Source organism: Thamnophis sirtalis, unplaced genomic scaffold, assembly GCF_051295495.1.
Source record: "Thamnophis sirtalis isolate CommonGarterSnake01/CBP01778 unplaced genomic scaffold, rThaSir2_p1.2 scaffold_12, whole genome shotgun sequence".
In the NCBI taxonomy this organism is placed as follows: domain Eukaryota; kingdom Metazoa; phylum Chordata; class Lepidosauria; order Squamata; family Natricidae; genus Thamnophis; species Thamnophis sirtalis.
Window position 1 is genome coordinate 446,038 of NW_028261392.1, and position 12,610 is coordinate 458,647.

A 12,610-nucleotide genomic window follows, 5' to 3' on the forward strand; every position below is an offset into this window, starting at 1 on the left:
AAAAGAGGCCCCTTTGATACAGGTGAAGTGAACCAGGTGGTTTGGCCTGCGGCTGAGATCCAGGTAGGTAGCCGTGGCTTTTGTTGAAGCCACAATAAAAGATGCAGCTCTTTGTCTTTACTTGCAGATTCGCCTGGGTGCGAGATATGCTCCTGCCGGTGGGGAGCGGGGAGGGGGGGGGTTGCTACGCTTTGAGGAATTTATCGGCGCTGCTCGGGATGGATCACCTGGGACGGGAGGAAGAGGAGCCACAATAAAGCAGCAAGGTTTGCATTTTTAATGCTTGGAGGGAGATCCTCCTTGCCTGCAAAAAGAGACAGGCCATCATTCACCTGGGAGGGGACGCGCGACAGCAGGGACAGGAGGACGGCTGCCTGATCCGATTTCTCTGTCCTGAAACGGCCGCCGTTATCCAGGCGCTGCTGGAAACATAACGCTCTGCTCTTGTTCCCTGGAGCATTTGCCTGTTGACAACCTGATCCTCTGCATCCCATCAGGAACAAGCCTTCCGTTGCGAGGGCTTCACTTGGGCTGCAGGCGAGCTGGAGGCCTACCTGCCCTTGACCCCGGGGCCCCTTCAGACACACCCAGAGAGAGAGGGAGAGAGAGGGGGGGGAGAGGGAGAGAGATCAGCCTGCCTGCTCCTAAGGCCGGCAGGGCAAGAGAGGGAGGCTTTGGAACCAAGTATAAAAGAACCCGTAACTGGGAGCCGGTTTTCAGATGTGGCTGAAATACGGCTTCCAGATTCCCTCCTGCTGAGCTACGGAGGGCCAGATGTGGAATCCCGTGGAACATCTGGGAAGCCAGACACCGTTCAGATCAGCTCCAGCTGCCAGGGATAGTATCTTCAAGGACGAGCACAGACCCAGCTCCGGCTGGCTGAGGAGAGTCAGAGGCCGACCCACCTGCCTCCTTCCTTCCCCCCGCCCTGCCTCCTTCCTGTCGCAGGAGGACTGGGGGGCTGCCAGGGAAAACAGGCCCTGGCTGTGCGGATGTCCCCCAATTAATGGAAAGCGAATCCTTCCTCCTGTGATGAGGCCAATCTAAGAATAGCAACACCTGAAAACACGGAGTAGCAAAGATGGGGGGGACCCCGGAGGTCTTCTAGTCCAACCCTCTGCTGAAACAGGAGGCCCTACAGCATTTTAGACAAATGGCTCTCCTATCTCTTCTAAAAACAAAACCCCCAGTAATGGAGCAGCCACAACCTCTGGAGGCACTTCGGCCCACTGATTGATTGTTCTCACTATCAGGAACTTCCTCCTCCGTTCCAGGGTGTTTCCCCCCCACTTGATTACTTTCCATCCACTGCTCCTCGTTCTGCCTCCAGGTGTTTGAGAGCAGTGTTTCTCAACCTTGGCGACTTTCAGTCCTGTGGACTTCAACTCCCAGAATTCCCCCAGCCAGCTATGCTGGCTGGGGGATTCTGGGAGTTGAAGTCCACAGGACTGAAAGTCGCCAAGGTTGAGAAACACTGTTTTAGAGAATAGGTCGGCCCCCTCCTCTTTGTGGCAGCCCCTCAGATATTGGCAGACGGCCATCCTGTCCTGTCCTAGCCTTAATTCTAGCCCAGCATTCTATAAACATCGGATTATTATTATTCTTCAGTGACTGGGCTGCCTCTGGGGTTTCTGTCTGAGTAATTTTGACTGGGAACAAGTTAAAAGTTCTGCCATGTTGTCTTTGGGAAGGGGTGGCCTTGACCTGAAACTCTGAAAGTCCCTGGAAAGGAGGTGGGGGTGAAATGGGCCAGCAGCCCAGCGGCCGAGGACTCCAAGCGGCCTGTTTGTCTCTGAGCTTCCTCGGAACAATGAGCCCCACGCTGAGATTTCCATCAATGCCAAAATCCAAGGAAAAGTCGTGGATTTTGCAATTCGCATGCAGACCAAGGGCCACTGCTGCCCTCTAGTGCCCAACTCTAGTGCTGTTTCTTTTAGTCCAATCTTACTGGACATTGCAAGAACTATGAAGGGATATCCTTGCCTCGCATCTGTGTTACCTCCGAAGGTCAGCACAGCTTTTGAGGGCTAGCAAAGCAGGAGAACTTAGAGGACCCAGGGCAAAAGGCTCCCAGCTTTTCTTGGAAGCCTCCAGCAATGAAGCACCCCCAGCTCCAGGAGGAAGGCTGAGCCATTGCTCCCCCTCTGCGAAAATTCCTCCAGGGTTCCAGGTTGGATCCCTCTTTTTCCACCTGTTTCTCCCTCTCCTGCCCTCTTTGATGCTTTGGAGAATGAATGAATGAGCCTCCCTCCTCCCCTTTCCTGGAAAGCAAGGGAGAGTCGCCCTCTGGGTGCAGATATAAGTCCCAGCTCAGTCGTACAAAGGAAGGAGGCGGGCAATGCCCTGGAGAGCATGGGATTCCAGGAGGAACTCTCCCGCGGAAGCCCCCTCCCTCCCTCCCACAGCAGCCTCCAGCCAGGCCTTCCCAAGGGGTCGTGTGGACTGAGAGTGGCGAGAGATTCCGACTATCCGGACACAAGAGGGGAGGTGGTCCTGCTAGATAATCCCCAAATTATTCGCTTAGCCTGCCGGACCCTTCTAGGAAGTTCCAGACTTCTTTGCGCAAGGACTTTCTCCCTCAGAGGAGCAGCCACTGCCCTGGACACGAGGCCGAGCCACGGGAAAGGCTGAGCAGAGGACACGGGAGGAAGAGGAGGAGGAGGAGGAGGGACGTCCGGCAGGTGACCCTGAATTACCGGAGCTCCTGATTTTGGAGGACAGTCGATGGATCATTCATTTCTCCTCCTCTTTCCTGGAAGTTCCCAAGCAAACTCAGAGAAAGGAGAATTCTCTACTCTTATTTTATCCTAGAAAGCCACACTGATGGATAACATTTGAGGCAGCAAAGATATAGGATGGGAATTGCTTTCTAGAAATGTCCCCCTGCCACCTTCCTTGTCCAAGCAGAATCCTCCTGGGCCGTGTTACCCGTTGCTCCGGCTGCCCAGTTTCTCTCTCTCCCGTGGCTGTCAGAGACGGTACCTGCATGGCTACCATGGAATAGAGAAACACCACGGAAGAAGAACCTCCTTTTGGGAGTGAAGGGGACGCAGGGCGAAGGCAGCGGCCAGCTGGGATCCTTGGCTGTTGGCCGTTGCAGAGGCCTCTCGGCCTCAAGAGAAAGGAGAGCTGCTCCTTCTTCTTCAGCCACCTGGGGCGTCACTCCTGGGCAGAAAGGATGAGGGCCGTTTCTGACGTGCTTTCCTTGGCCAAGCCCTCCGGCCCTCCTCGGAGGGGAAGCACCATCTCCTCTGCCTCCTCCTCCTCCTCCTCCTCGGTGTCAAGGGGCTTCTGCACAGACACAACGCCTGAGGAAGCCAGGAAGGCCATTATCGGCCTTTGGCAAGCGTGGAAGAAGCTCCTCAGAGAGCCAGCGGGGGGACAGAGTCTCCGGCGGGAAGAGGTTGTTTGTCTGCTCCCGTCCTCGGCCATTTCATCGATGGCTCCATCGCCGCCAGGGTCCCCGCTCTGTCCTGGGGGCCCATTTCCTGGGTTTTCTTTGCGTCGTTTGCTCAGCAGGAAATAGGCCAGACTGGTGAGGATCAGCAAGGTCCCTGGAAAAGGAGGGAGGGGAGGGAGGGGATCTTCCTTAGGATAAAATACACAGCAAAATAAGGGAGGAGACCCATCGCCCCTTCTAGCAGCTCAAACGACTTGCTTCTCCAGACAATCGTTCTGATCTTGGATTCCCTCCAACAATGTTCACATATTCCCCTTTTTAAATCAAGACTTCCTGGTGTTTAATCAGCTAATTCCTTCCATCTGTTTGCAGGACACGTGGGGAGAAAGCCACGGTCAGGGTTTCTCCGCCGTGGCAGTCAGAAGACGCCTGGACTTCAACTGCCAAGAATCCATCTCTGGGCCTGGCTCAAGCCCCTCTGGCCACCTAGGCCATCTGGGCTTCCTCCCTGTGCGCCAAGGCCCTTCCCTCCACCCCCCCTGATGAGGCTGAATTTGGGCGCCTTCCTTTGAATCCCCTCCCCCCAATTGCAGCAGCCCTTCCTGGTTTCCGCCCTTCCTTCCCCACTTACCTGGGAGCACCACCTGCCAGATGTGGACGGGGCTGAGGAAGCAGGCGACGGAGAGCAGGGCGTAAGCCAGGAACTTCTGGAAAGCTCCTTGGCGTTTGGCTCGGAGCCAGCAGGCGTCCATCGTGGATCCCCTCTGGGGGCTGCCAAGAGGGAGAGGGGCTGAAGCTGGGAAGGGTCCCCCCCATCCCGCTATCCTCCCTCAGCAAAAAAATATTGTGCATTATCAGGGGAGGGCATCTCCCTTCTCCTCCTTCCCCCCACTCATTCTTTCCTTAGCCTTTTCTCCACTGTCCTAATCACCCCCCACATGCCGCCCTGAATTTCTCGAAAGATGAATGGCTGAAACAGCCCCTGTCCTTGCACTGAAGTGCCTCCAGTGCCTAAGACTGACCCGTCTGGTCCGACACTGAATGACCCTTTGCCTCCCCCCCCCCCACCAGGCCCTGCACCTGGTTGGAAGGACAGGAAGGAAACTCACCTGAAGCAGGAGGTGAAAAGGAGGCTGGCCAAGAACGCCACTTCCCAGAGAAAAACGGCCATCCCTGAAATACTAAAGCATGGAGACCCCTTAAGGGAGGCGTCCTGGGGGCGAGCGAAAGCCCCCTCCCACAACAGCCTCGGCTTCTGCAGAAACACCGGCCCTCCTGCTGGCCGCTTTGGGCTCTGCCAAGGCAAAGCAGGCCAGATGGCAGGACAGGAGGCTCCGGGCTCCCCGTCTCCGCTCACCTCCTAGGGGGGAAAGTTCACATCAAGGGTCAGGAATTAAGCACGGGTAGTCCTCAACCTACGGCCATAATGGAATCTGCACGAACAGGACAGTCATTAAGTGGGTGCCCCTACTTCAGCTTCACAACCTTGAGTGGTTGTAAGTTCAAAGGGCTGCTGAGTTCTTTAAAGAGAGAAGCAACATGGAACTACGGAGGAATTTCACGGCAGGGGGGACCATCAGCCAGCGGAAGAAGAAGAAGCTTCCCTCCAGAGGCCTCAGGAGCTCCATCCCTGGAGATTTCCAAGAAGAGTTGGGGCAGCCACTTGTCCGGCATGGCATAGGATCTCCTGCTTGAGCAGGGGGTGGGACTAGAAGACCTCCAAGGTCCCTTCCAACCTTATTATTCTATGCTCTGCCTATGGTCACTAAGTGAGGACTATCTGTTGCCTTTATCCACAGAGGGGAAGAGGATCATGAAGCTTTCTTCCTGTCCCTGTGTTGCACAACATGAACCTTTGCTCCTCCTCCTCCTCCTCCTCCTCCTGAGGACAGATCTAAAGGAGACAGAGAGAGAGAGATGGGGGGGAGAGAGAGGGGTCTTCCCTTCTTCCCATTAATCGAAGGCTGCTTTTACAGTCTGGATAACATCACAACACAAACTTTTCAAATATGCTTTCACGTTAAATCCACAAATGGATTCCCACAGCCATTTTTGAGATGGGGGTCTAATGTAGCACCATTAATATAGCTAATGGGGAGGGGGAGTTAATGCATTGTGTCCAAGATGTATAAGTTCCACATTTAATCAATCTTGGAAGTCACGGTGGACCCCTCTCCTGCCCCCCTCCGGTGATTTGGCCACCCCCCACCCCTCACCCTTTAGTCTTTCAGGAGACCCTCAAGGCCTGGATTATTACAAAGCCCCCCCCCCAGGGTAGGGTAGGGTAGGGTGCATGGAATGGGGGCATTTGAGTTTGCCGTGGGACATCCTGAGGGGAAGATTACAAAAAGTTTCCTTTTGTTTGATTGTTTTATGTTTATGTTTTACAGTTATGGTTTTACTGCCCTTGTGAGCCGCCTGGAGTTGTTTAAAGTGGGTAGCCACACAAACCTTTTAAATAAATAAACCAGAGCTAGACTTGTTTAGTGACAAGGCTGCTTCCGAGGTTTTTTCTTTTGGGGGTGGTGGGGGAGCCATGGCAAAGTCAGCCATTCCTTTTCCACAGATCACAGAACGTGGGAACCGAAAAGGGCCTCCTTGGCTCTGGGAGTGGAGCAGCATATAAGCTTCACCAATAGAATGAAAATAAAATACTTTTGGTCCAATCTGTGGACATTCCAGGATTAAAAGAGCTGGCTGAAATGGACGTTATTTACATAATCTTATGAAAAATGACATTTCATGTAAATCAATACAGGTTTCTTAAGTAACGTGAGATTTCAGCTCACAATGAGGTTAATGCAACATAATTTTTATTTTGCTTGTCTCGTTTTATTTTAATTACTACATTTTGGGCTCGAACCCACAAGAATATTAACTTAATATGAGTTCATTTGAGATGCATATGTTCCACTTGGCTACACCTCCAATGTTTTCAAACTTTCAAGACGTCAAATACTTTTCATGCCTGGAGGAACGATCAGTAACATTTAGTTAGCATCGGGAGGATAAATCTGTATCACATTCACAGCAAGGGATATTTTCCTCGTCAATATTTACATCAGAGCTTTTGCTTTGCACAACACCAAGGGGGCATCGGGAGGTGGCTTTGTTAGTGATCTCATTTTTTTCTTTGCATCTTTTAGTTTTGATGTTTAGTTATATTAGTTTTACTTTTCTCTTTTGATAGTACTTTTAAAGAGACAAAGAATGTGGAACGATCATGGCTGAAAGCTTTAGAACAAAACTCTCTGTTCTTATGTAGCAATCGGCTTATATTTGATTAAAAATAAGAAAGCACGGAGCAGTTGGAAAGATCCTGGGGGGGGAGAGGTGTTTCCAGAAGGAGGGGGAGACACAGCCAGTCCAGCCTAGTGGTTAAAGGGCTGGCCTCAAAACCAGGCGAATGTGAGTTGTAGTTCTGCCGCTTCATCCCGTTGTGAGGTTGGTGAGCTGTCTAACAAGGAAGGGATGATGGCGAAAGAAGGCAGGAAGGAGGGGAAAAAAACCTCATGTGTTAGAAACACAGTTGGCTTTTGAAGAAAAGAAAGAGACCCAGAAGTCTCGGGTGAGAGGAAATGGCAGCCTTCCTCTTGTGAGATAAAAACCCAATTATCAAGTCCTCTCATATCATTTCCTTCACTCTTGCTGGGCCCCAAATGATTTGCAGAACTTGTGTAAAATCCTTGCAAGTAAGTTCTGCTCCCTTGGCTGTGTAAAGAACCTTGGGAGATGATATTATTATTATTATTATTATTCACGGACATAAAACGTGAAGAAGGCCCTGGATGCTGTCAAGGGAAGCCAGATAGATTCATGGTGTGAAGCCCACCAATGCCCATCGCAGGAGCTGCGTGGAACCTCTGCCTTCAGAAGCTCCCCATTCCTTTCCAGAAGGCCAGGAGGAGATGATGGGCCTCCTTCTCACCTTCTGGCCTTTTGATGGAGGCTCTGCTGTTAACAAGCATCCAGAAGATAAACCCTGAGCTAATTCAGGAGGGACCCTTTTATTCTCCATGCCCTTTTGGTTTTCACTGGATCATAATTTGGAAAGGCAAAGGGCACAGTTGGGCCACTCTTCCCAGGAGATGCAGCCAAGCCAAGAGATGGAGGGGGCCGCAGCCCCCCCCCCCCGATCCGGCAGCCATACTCACAGGAGATAAAGGGCCAGGCTCTGGAACTGCCCCTGCAGAAGCGTCTCGATGCCCACACCGAGGAGCACTGGAAGGCAAAAGAGAGACAGCCGGTGGGAGCAGCCTGGGAAAGGAGTCACCTTAGCCATGGAGTCATCCATGCTTCCGTGGAGAACGAGGGGAGCCACCTGTGGCATGGCACCATGGGGCAAATAACACACATCGCACAACCCGGATTGCTTTTGCGGTATGTCGCAGCACACATATAGAACGTCACTGCACCTCACACCAAACTTTGCACATCACATTTCAGCTGCAGCCATATTAGCCTTTAAACTCCCCGGAGAAGCATTTCCAGAGAAAGGAACGCTCCTGTGATGTCACATTGTCCCCCAGATAATTGTGGCTGCTTCAGAGACTGCAGCGTTCTTGGCAAGGTTTTTCCGAGGGGGTTTGCCATTGCCTCTTCCCCAGGGCTGAGAGAAAGTGACTGGCCCAAGGTCACCAGCAAATGCCACAGTCCTTAAGCGAATCCATTGCCCGGAAGGGATGTGTTTTATAACCACATAAGCACAGGAGGCTGCAAACAGCTGTAAATGCAGGCTGGCTGCTGAACAGCCGAAATCCTTCCCTTCCCCCCTCCCCTTCCCTTCTTTCCTGAATGCTTATGCCTCTTTCTAACCTCAGCCCCAAAAGTCCCTTTGGGAAGCCCCAGGGAAGAGAAGGGGGCAATTCCACCCCGTCCTGCCAATCCCGACTTCCCAAGATTGCCTGGGTGTCTGGTGGAATCCTTCCCAGTTTGCAGAGGGACCTCCTGACGGGTCAGGGTGAAATCAGCTCATTTCAATTACTGAGCAAGTCCAGGAAGGATCAAGTTTAACAACAAACCTCATTATGCAGCCACATTCTTCTTCACTCAACACCTGCAAAAATGTCATGAATTAAGCCGCCAGATCTGGGAGTGACGTCCTTGGCCTTCCAGCCGCATTCCTTTTTGCACTCTTGGTGCTCACGGTTCATGGACCTTCCCATAAAAAGGCTGCCATGGAGGGTGCACAAATCACTAACTTACAAGGAGAGAAATGGCTGAGGTCCCTCCCTGCCATTCTCCCCAGATCCCTCAGCCAGATGTTCTCAACTACCCCCCTCTCCTTTGCTCTCTTTCCTGAGCAGATGGGCACATTTCCAAGCAAGGCCTTCGAGGTAAGCCACAGGTCACCTCTCCTGTCTGAAAAGGCCTCTGGAGCCGGTGTGGAACCCAGAGGCTATTATGGAAATAAAGTGCAACTTAGCTCTGTAAAGGCAGGTTCCATTTATCATTGTTTCAAAGAATAGGAGGGGAGGGGAGGGAATATAGAAGAGAACAGAATAGAATAAAATAATAGAATAGAATAGGAATAGAACAGAACAGAATAGAATATAGCAATAGCAATAGCAATAGCAGTAGACTTATATACCGCTTCATAGGCCTTTCAGGCCTCTCTAAGCGGTTTACAGAGAGTCAGCATATTGCCCCCAACAATCTGGGTCCTCATTTTACCCACCTCGGAAGGATGGAAGGCTGAGTCAACCCTGAGCCGGTGAGATTTGAACCGCTGACCTGCTGATCTAGCAGTAGCCTGCAGTGCTGCTTTTAACCACTGTGCCACCTTGTAGAACAGAATAGAATAGGAATAGAACAGAATAGAATAGGAATAGAACAGAAGAATAGAATAGAATAGAATAGAATAGAATAATAAAACAGAATGGAATAGAATAGAATAGAACAGAACAGAAGAATAGAATAGGAATAGGAATAGGAATAGGAATAGGAATAGGAATAGGAATAGAACAGAACAGAACAGAACAGAAGAATAGAACAGAATAGTATAGAACAGAATAGAATACAGTAGAACAGAACAGAAGAATAGAATAGAATAGAATAGAATAGAATAGGAATAGGAATAGAACAGAACAGAACAGAGTAGAGTAGAACAGAACAGGACAGAACAGAATAGGGTAGGTTATATTTCCTTCACTTTCTTTCTAGTAATTCTTTGGGTCTAAAGATATGGTTCTGTACAGTTTTACATTCAGTGACATTTCTTTTCTTTTCATTAATGATGGGTATTTCCCCCTCTCCATTTCTGAGGATGAAAGGGCAGAAGAATTTAATTAATTAACTTAGGAAATCCCATAGAGCCGTGATTCCCCAGAAGGTTCCTGGTGAATAAAGTGGGCCTCAGACAGGACAGGGAGCGGCCATCAACCTTCTCTCCCAAGACATCCGTTCCAGCTACTGTAGATGACCGTTTATGATGCTTTATTTCGCTCTGTCACCTTGTTTGCCATGGGTTAAGCCATGTTTAAAGATGCTCACTTAATACATGGCAACCCCGCAGCGCCATAACTCCCGCTCCAAGCAACACAATCTGCCGTATTGGGGGCACTGAGTTTTTACCTCCATCGGCCAGAGAGGCTGCCTGTCAATTCTCTCTTCCAGGATGACGAGGGAGGCACTTTCGACTCTCCTGCTTCCCATTTTTTATCCCCTTCCAAATTTGATCCAAATTTCTTAAGGACAACTTAAGCACAAAAACCTCAAGAGGGCAAAGTTAATTGCTGCTCTTTTGTCCCTTCCCCAGAGGCCCCAGAGAAAGGCTGGCCAGTTGCACGAGGAGGAGGAGGAGGAAGCTGCCCCCAGCCCCACTTCTCACCTGCTCCGGTCGAGAGGCCCAGCAGCCGGCAAAGATATTCCAGCACATCCCAAAGCAGCAGGGTTCGCTTCATGCTAGGGAGGCCCTTGGAGGTCCCGGGGTGACCCCTCCGTTTGGGGAACCCCAGGAGCAGCAGCTGGCGTTGGGCTGAGCCTCCTCTTTCAAGCAACTAAAACCACATGGATCCCGAAGATCCCCAACCCAGAAAACACCCTCGAACCTCCTGGGACCGGCTGGAACCGCACCTGGGGTGGGGGGCCCTGCCGACCTCTTCATGCTGCCATTTACTCCGCTTTATTCCAGAGGGCAATTAATAATTACCGAGCAGAACAAACGCACCCATTAATGCCTAAGGCTCTTTGGGTGGCATTGCAGTGCAGGGCAAATCTACCCAGCGTGCCAGCGCCTGGTGGCTGTGGAGCCCAGAGCCAGGCAGATTAATTGCTATGGGAGGAAATCAGAGGCTTAAGCTTTCTCCCCCTCGGGCCCAATACGTGGCTATGGGGCTGGAAAAGCTCCTGTGTTTTTAGCAGGCCACCCGCTCCCCTAATTAATTCTCCTCCTCGGTTTCCAGGCTGGGTCTCTCTTTAATGATCTCCCGTCCCTTATTTCTCCTCCTCCCTCCGGTGCTTTGGAAAACAGGCCGTCCCCGTCTTCTTGCAGCAGCCCCTCAAATGTCAGAGCGCTGCTTTCCTGTCACCCCATCCTTCTCTTCCTTTGGCTGGACGGGCCGAGTTCTGAACCGGAAGGGGGGCTGTTCTGCCTGGGTGACCAATGGCAACTGTTGTTGCACAGGTTACCAGATGGCAATTCGGTCAATGCCGACTGGCGACTACCCGGAGGAGAGCCTTCTCTGTGGCTGCTCCGACCCTCTGGAAGATTCGTACCCTCACCACCCTCCAGGCCTTCCGCAAAGCCCTTAAAACCTGGCTGTCCCGACAGGCCTGGGGTTAAAGATATTGACCCCACCCGAATTGTATGAATGTTGTGCTTTTAACGATGTATTGTTTTATGTGTTTAACATGGTTTGTCCTCCCTCCCCCTGAACTGTGAGCCGCCCTGAGTCCCCCCAGGGAAAAGGGCGGCATACAAATAAAATATCTATCTATCTAATTCCAGCTGCTGCTTGTGGTTTGAAAGACTTAACACAGCTCAGGAGTTGCGTATCCTGGAGACCCCTGGAAGGCAGGGAATACCTACCTCTCCAGTGGGTCCGGGAAGGGACTCCCTTCAGGGTCCAGCTCCAAAGGGGGGGGTCCTCCTCCCCAGCCACCTAAGACAGGATTTCTCCACCTTTGGCCCACGCCTTCCCAGCCTGCCCAACTGCCCCCAAGTCAGACTAGGGTAAACCTCTGTTGAGGTTTAGCAAACGCCTGAGGTCCTTCCAGAAGAGCCCCTGGTGTGATTGGAGCCTCTCCCGCCCTCAGCTAACAGGATTTGCATTGATTTTGGATCTGCACTTCTTTGGCAAGCTGTGATGAGAGAGAATGTTGTGGTTGCGTTTTGCCGGATTTACTGTTTTAATCCTTTCCCCGGTAAACCGGGCGCGAGCGTCTCTTAGAACCGATCGCATTGGCATTTAGGGCTGCAATCCTAAATAAATAAGGATAATTTGATATCCATGAAGTCGCTCAAAGTCAAGCTTGACTTGAAGGAAGCTTTACTTTTGCCCAACACGAAAGCAGTGTTTCTCAACCTTGGTGACTTTAAGTCCTGTGGACTTCAACTCCCAGAATCCCCCAGCCAGCGTAGCTACGCTGGCTGGGGGATTCTGGGAGTTGAAGTCCACAGGACTTAAAGTCACCAAGGTTGAGAAACACTGCACTAAGGGTCTTCTTCTAGCTTCCTTCCTTCAGTCTGTGCACTGGTGTAGATAACTAGGAGGTGGAGTTTACGTGCACCTCCCTGGGTTTTGTTTTTGTTATTAGACCCCTTGAAAGTCCATCTTTCTTCTAAAGCTCACAAGCCTTTATCTGCCCCTCTCACCCGGGCAGGACTCAGCTCCAGGCCCTCCTCATTCGGCTTGCCAAGCTCCAGCCAAGCAGCTTTTCAAGATGGGCCGCCGTCCTTCAGAGGCATGTCGGCCATTATTCCTCATGGAGAATTTGCAACCTCTGCTCTCAAACGCTCTTTCTGCAGCCATAAATATCTTAGCCAGGCTTTGCCAGGTTATATTGTTAGCTGATTCCCACATGCTTCACCCGTATTTTATGCCCTTCCCCTGTTTCCTTCTCCCTTTTTCAAAACCTCTCTCCCCAGACTATAATGCCTCCTCCTAATAGATTTATTATTCTTTGAGATAACCCAGGATTATTTTTACTGCAAAGACAAACACTGGCGACTCCCTGGGAAATTATTTATGGCCGGCATTTAAAGGAATA

General features: G+C 51.2%; 1 protein-coding gene across 1 annotated transcript; it reads right to left on the minus strand.

The window, feature by feature from the left end:
* Positions 1-3,159: 3,159 nt before the first annotated feature.
* Positions 3,160-10,577, minus strand: TMEM72 (transmembrane protein 72). Its single transcript, XM_087726734.1, has 5 exons — positions 10,230-10,577; positions 7,555-7,621; positions 4,510-4,581; positions 4,032-4,171; positions 3,160-3,554 (listed from the first exon to the last, which is right to left on the minus strand). The coding sequence occupies exons 1-5, from the start codon at positions 10,300-10,302 to the stop codon at positions 3,160-3,162; spliced, it is 747 nt and encodes a 248-aa protein (XP_087582860.1). The 5' UTR covers positions 10,303-10,577.
* Positions 10,578-12,610: the final 2,033 nt, after the last annotated feature.

Coding starts and splice junctions, on each gene's coding strand:
- TMEM72 (XM_087726734.1), bottom strand. CDS start 10,302: ATGAAGCGAACCCTGCTGCTTTGGGATGTGCTGGAATATCTTTGCCGG. Junction 4,582..7,554: donor AGCCTGGCCCTTTATCTCCT/GTGAGTATGGCT, acceptor TCCATGCTTTAG/TATTTCAGGGATGGCCGTTT. Junction 3,555..4,031: donor CTGGCAGGTGGTGCTCCCAG/GTAAGTGGGGAA, acceptor CTCCTTTTCCAG/GGACCTTGCTGATCCTCACC.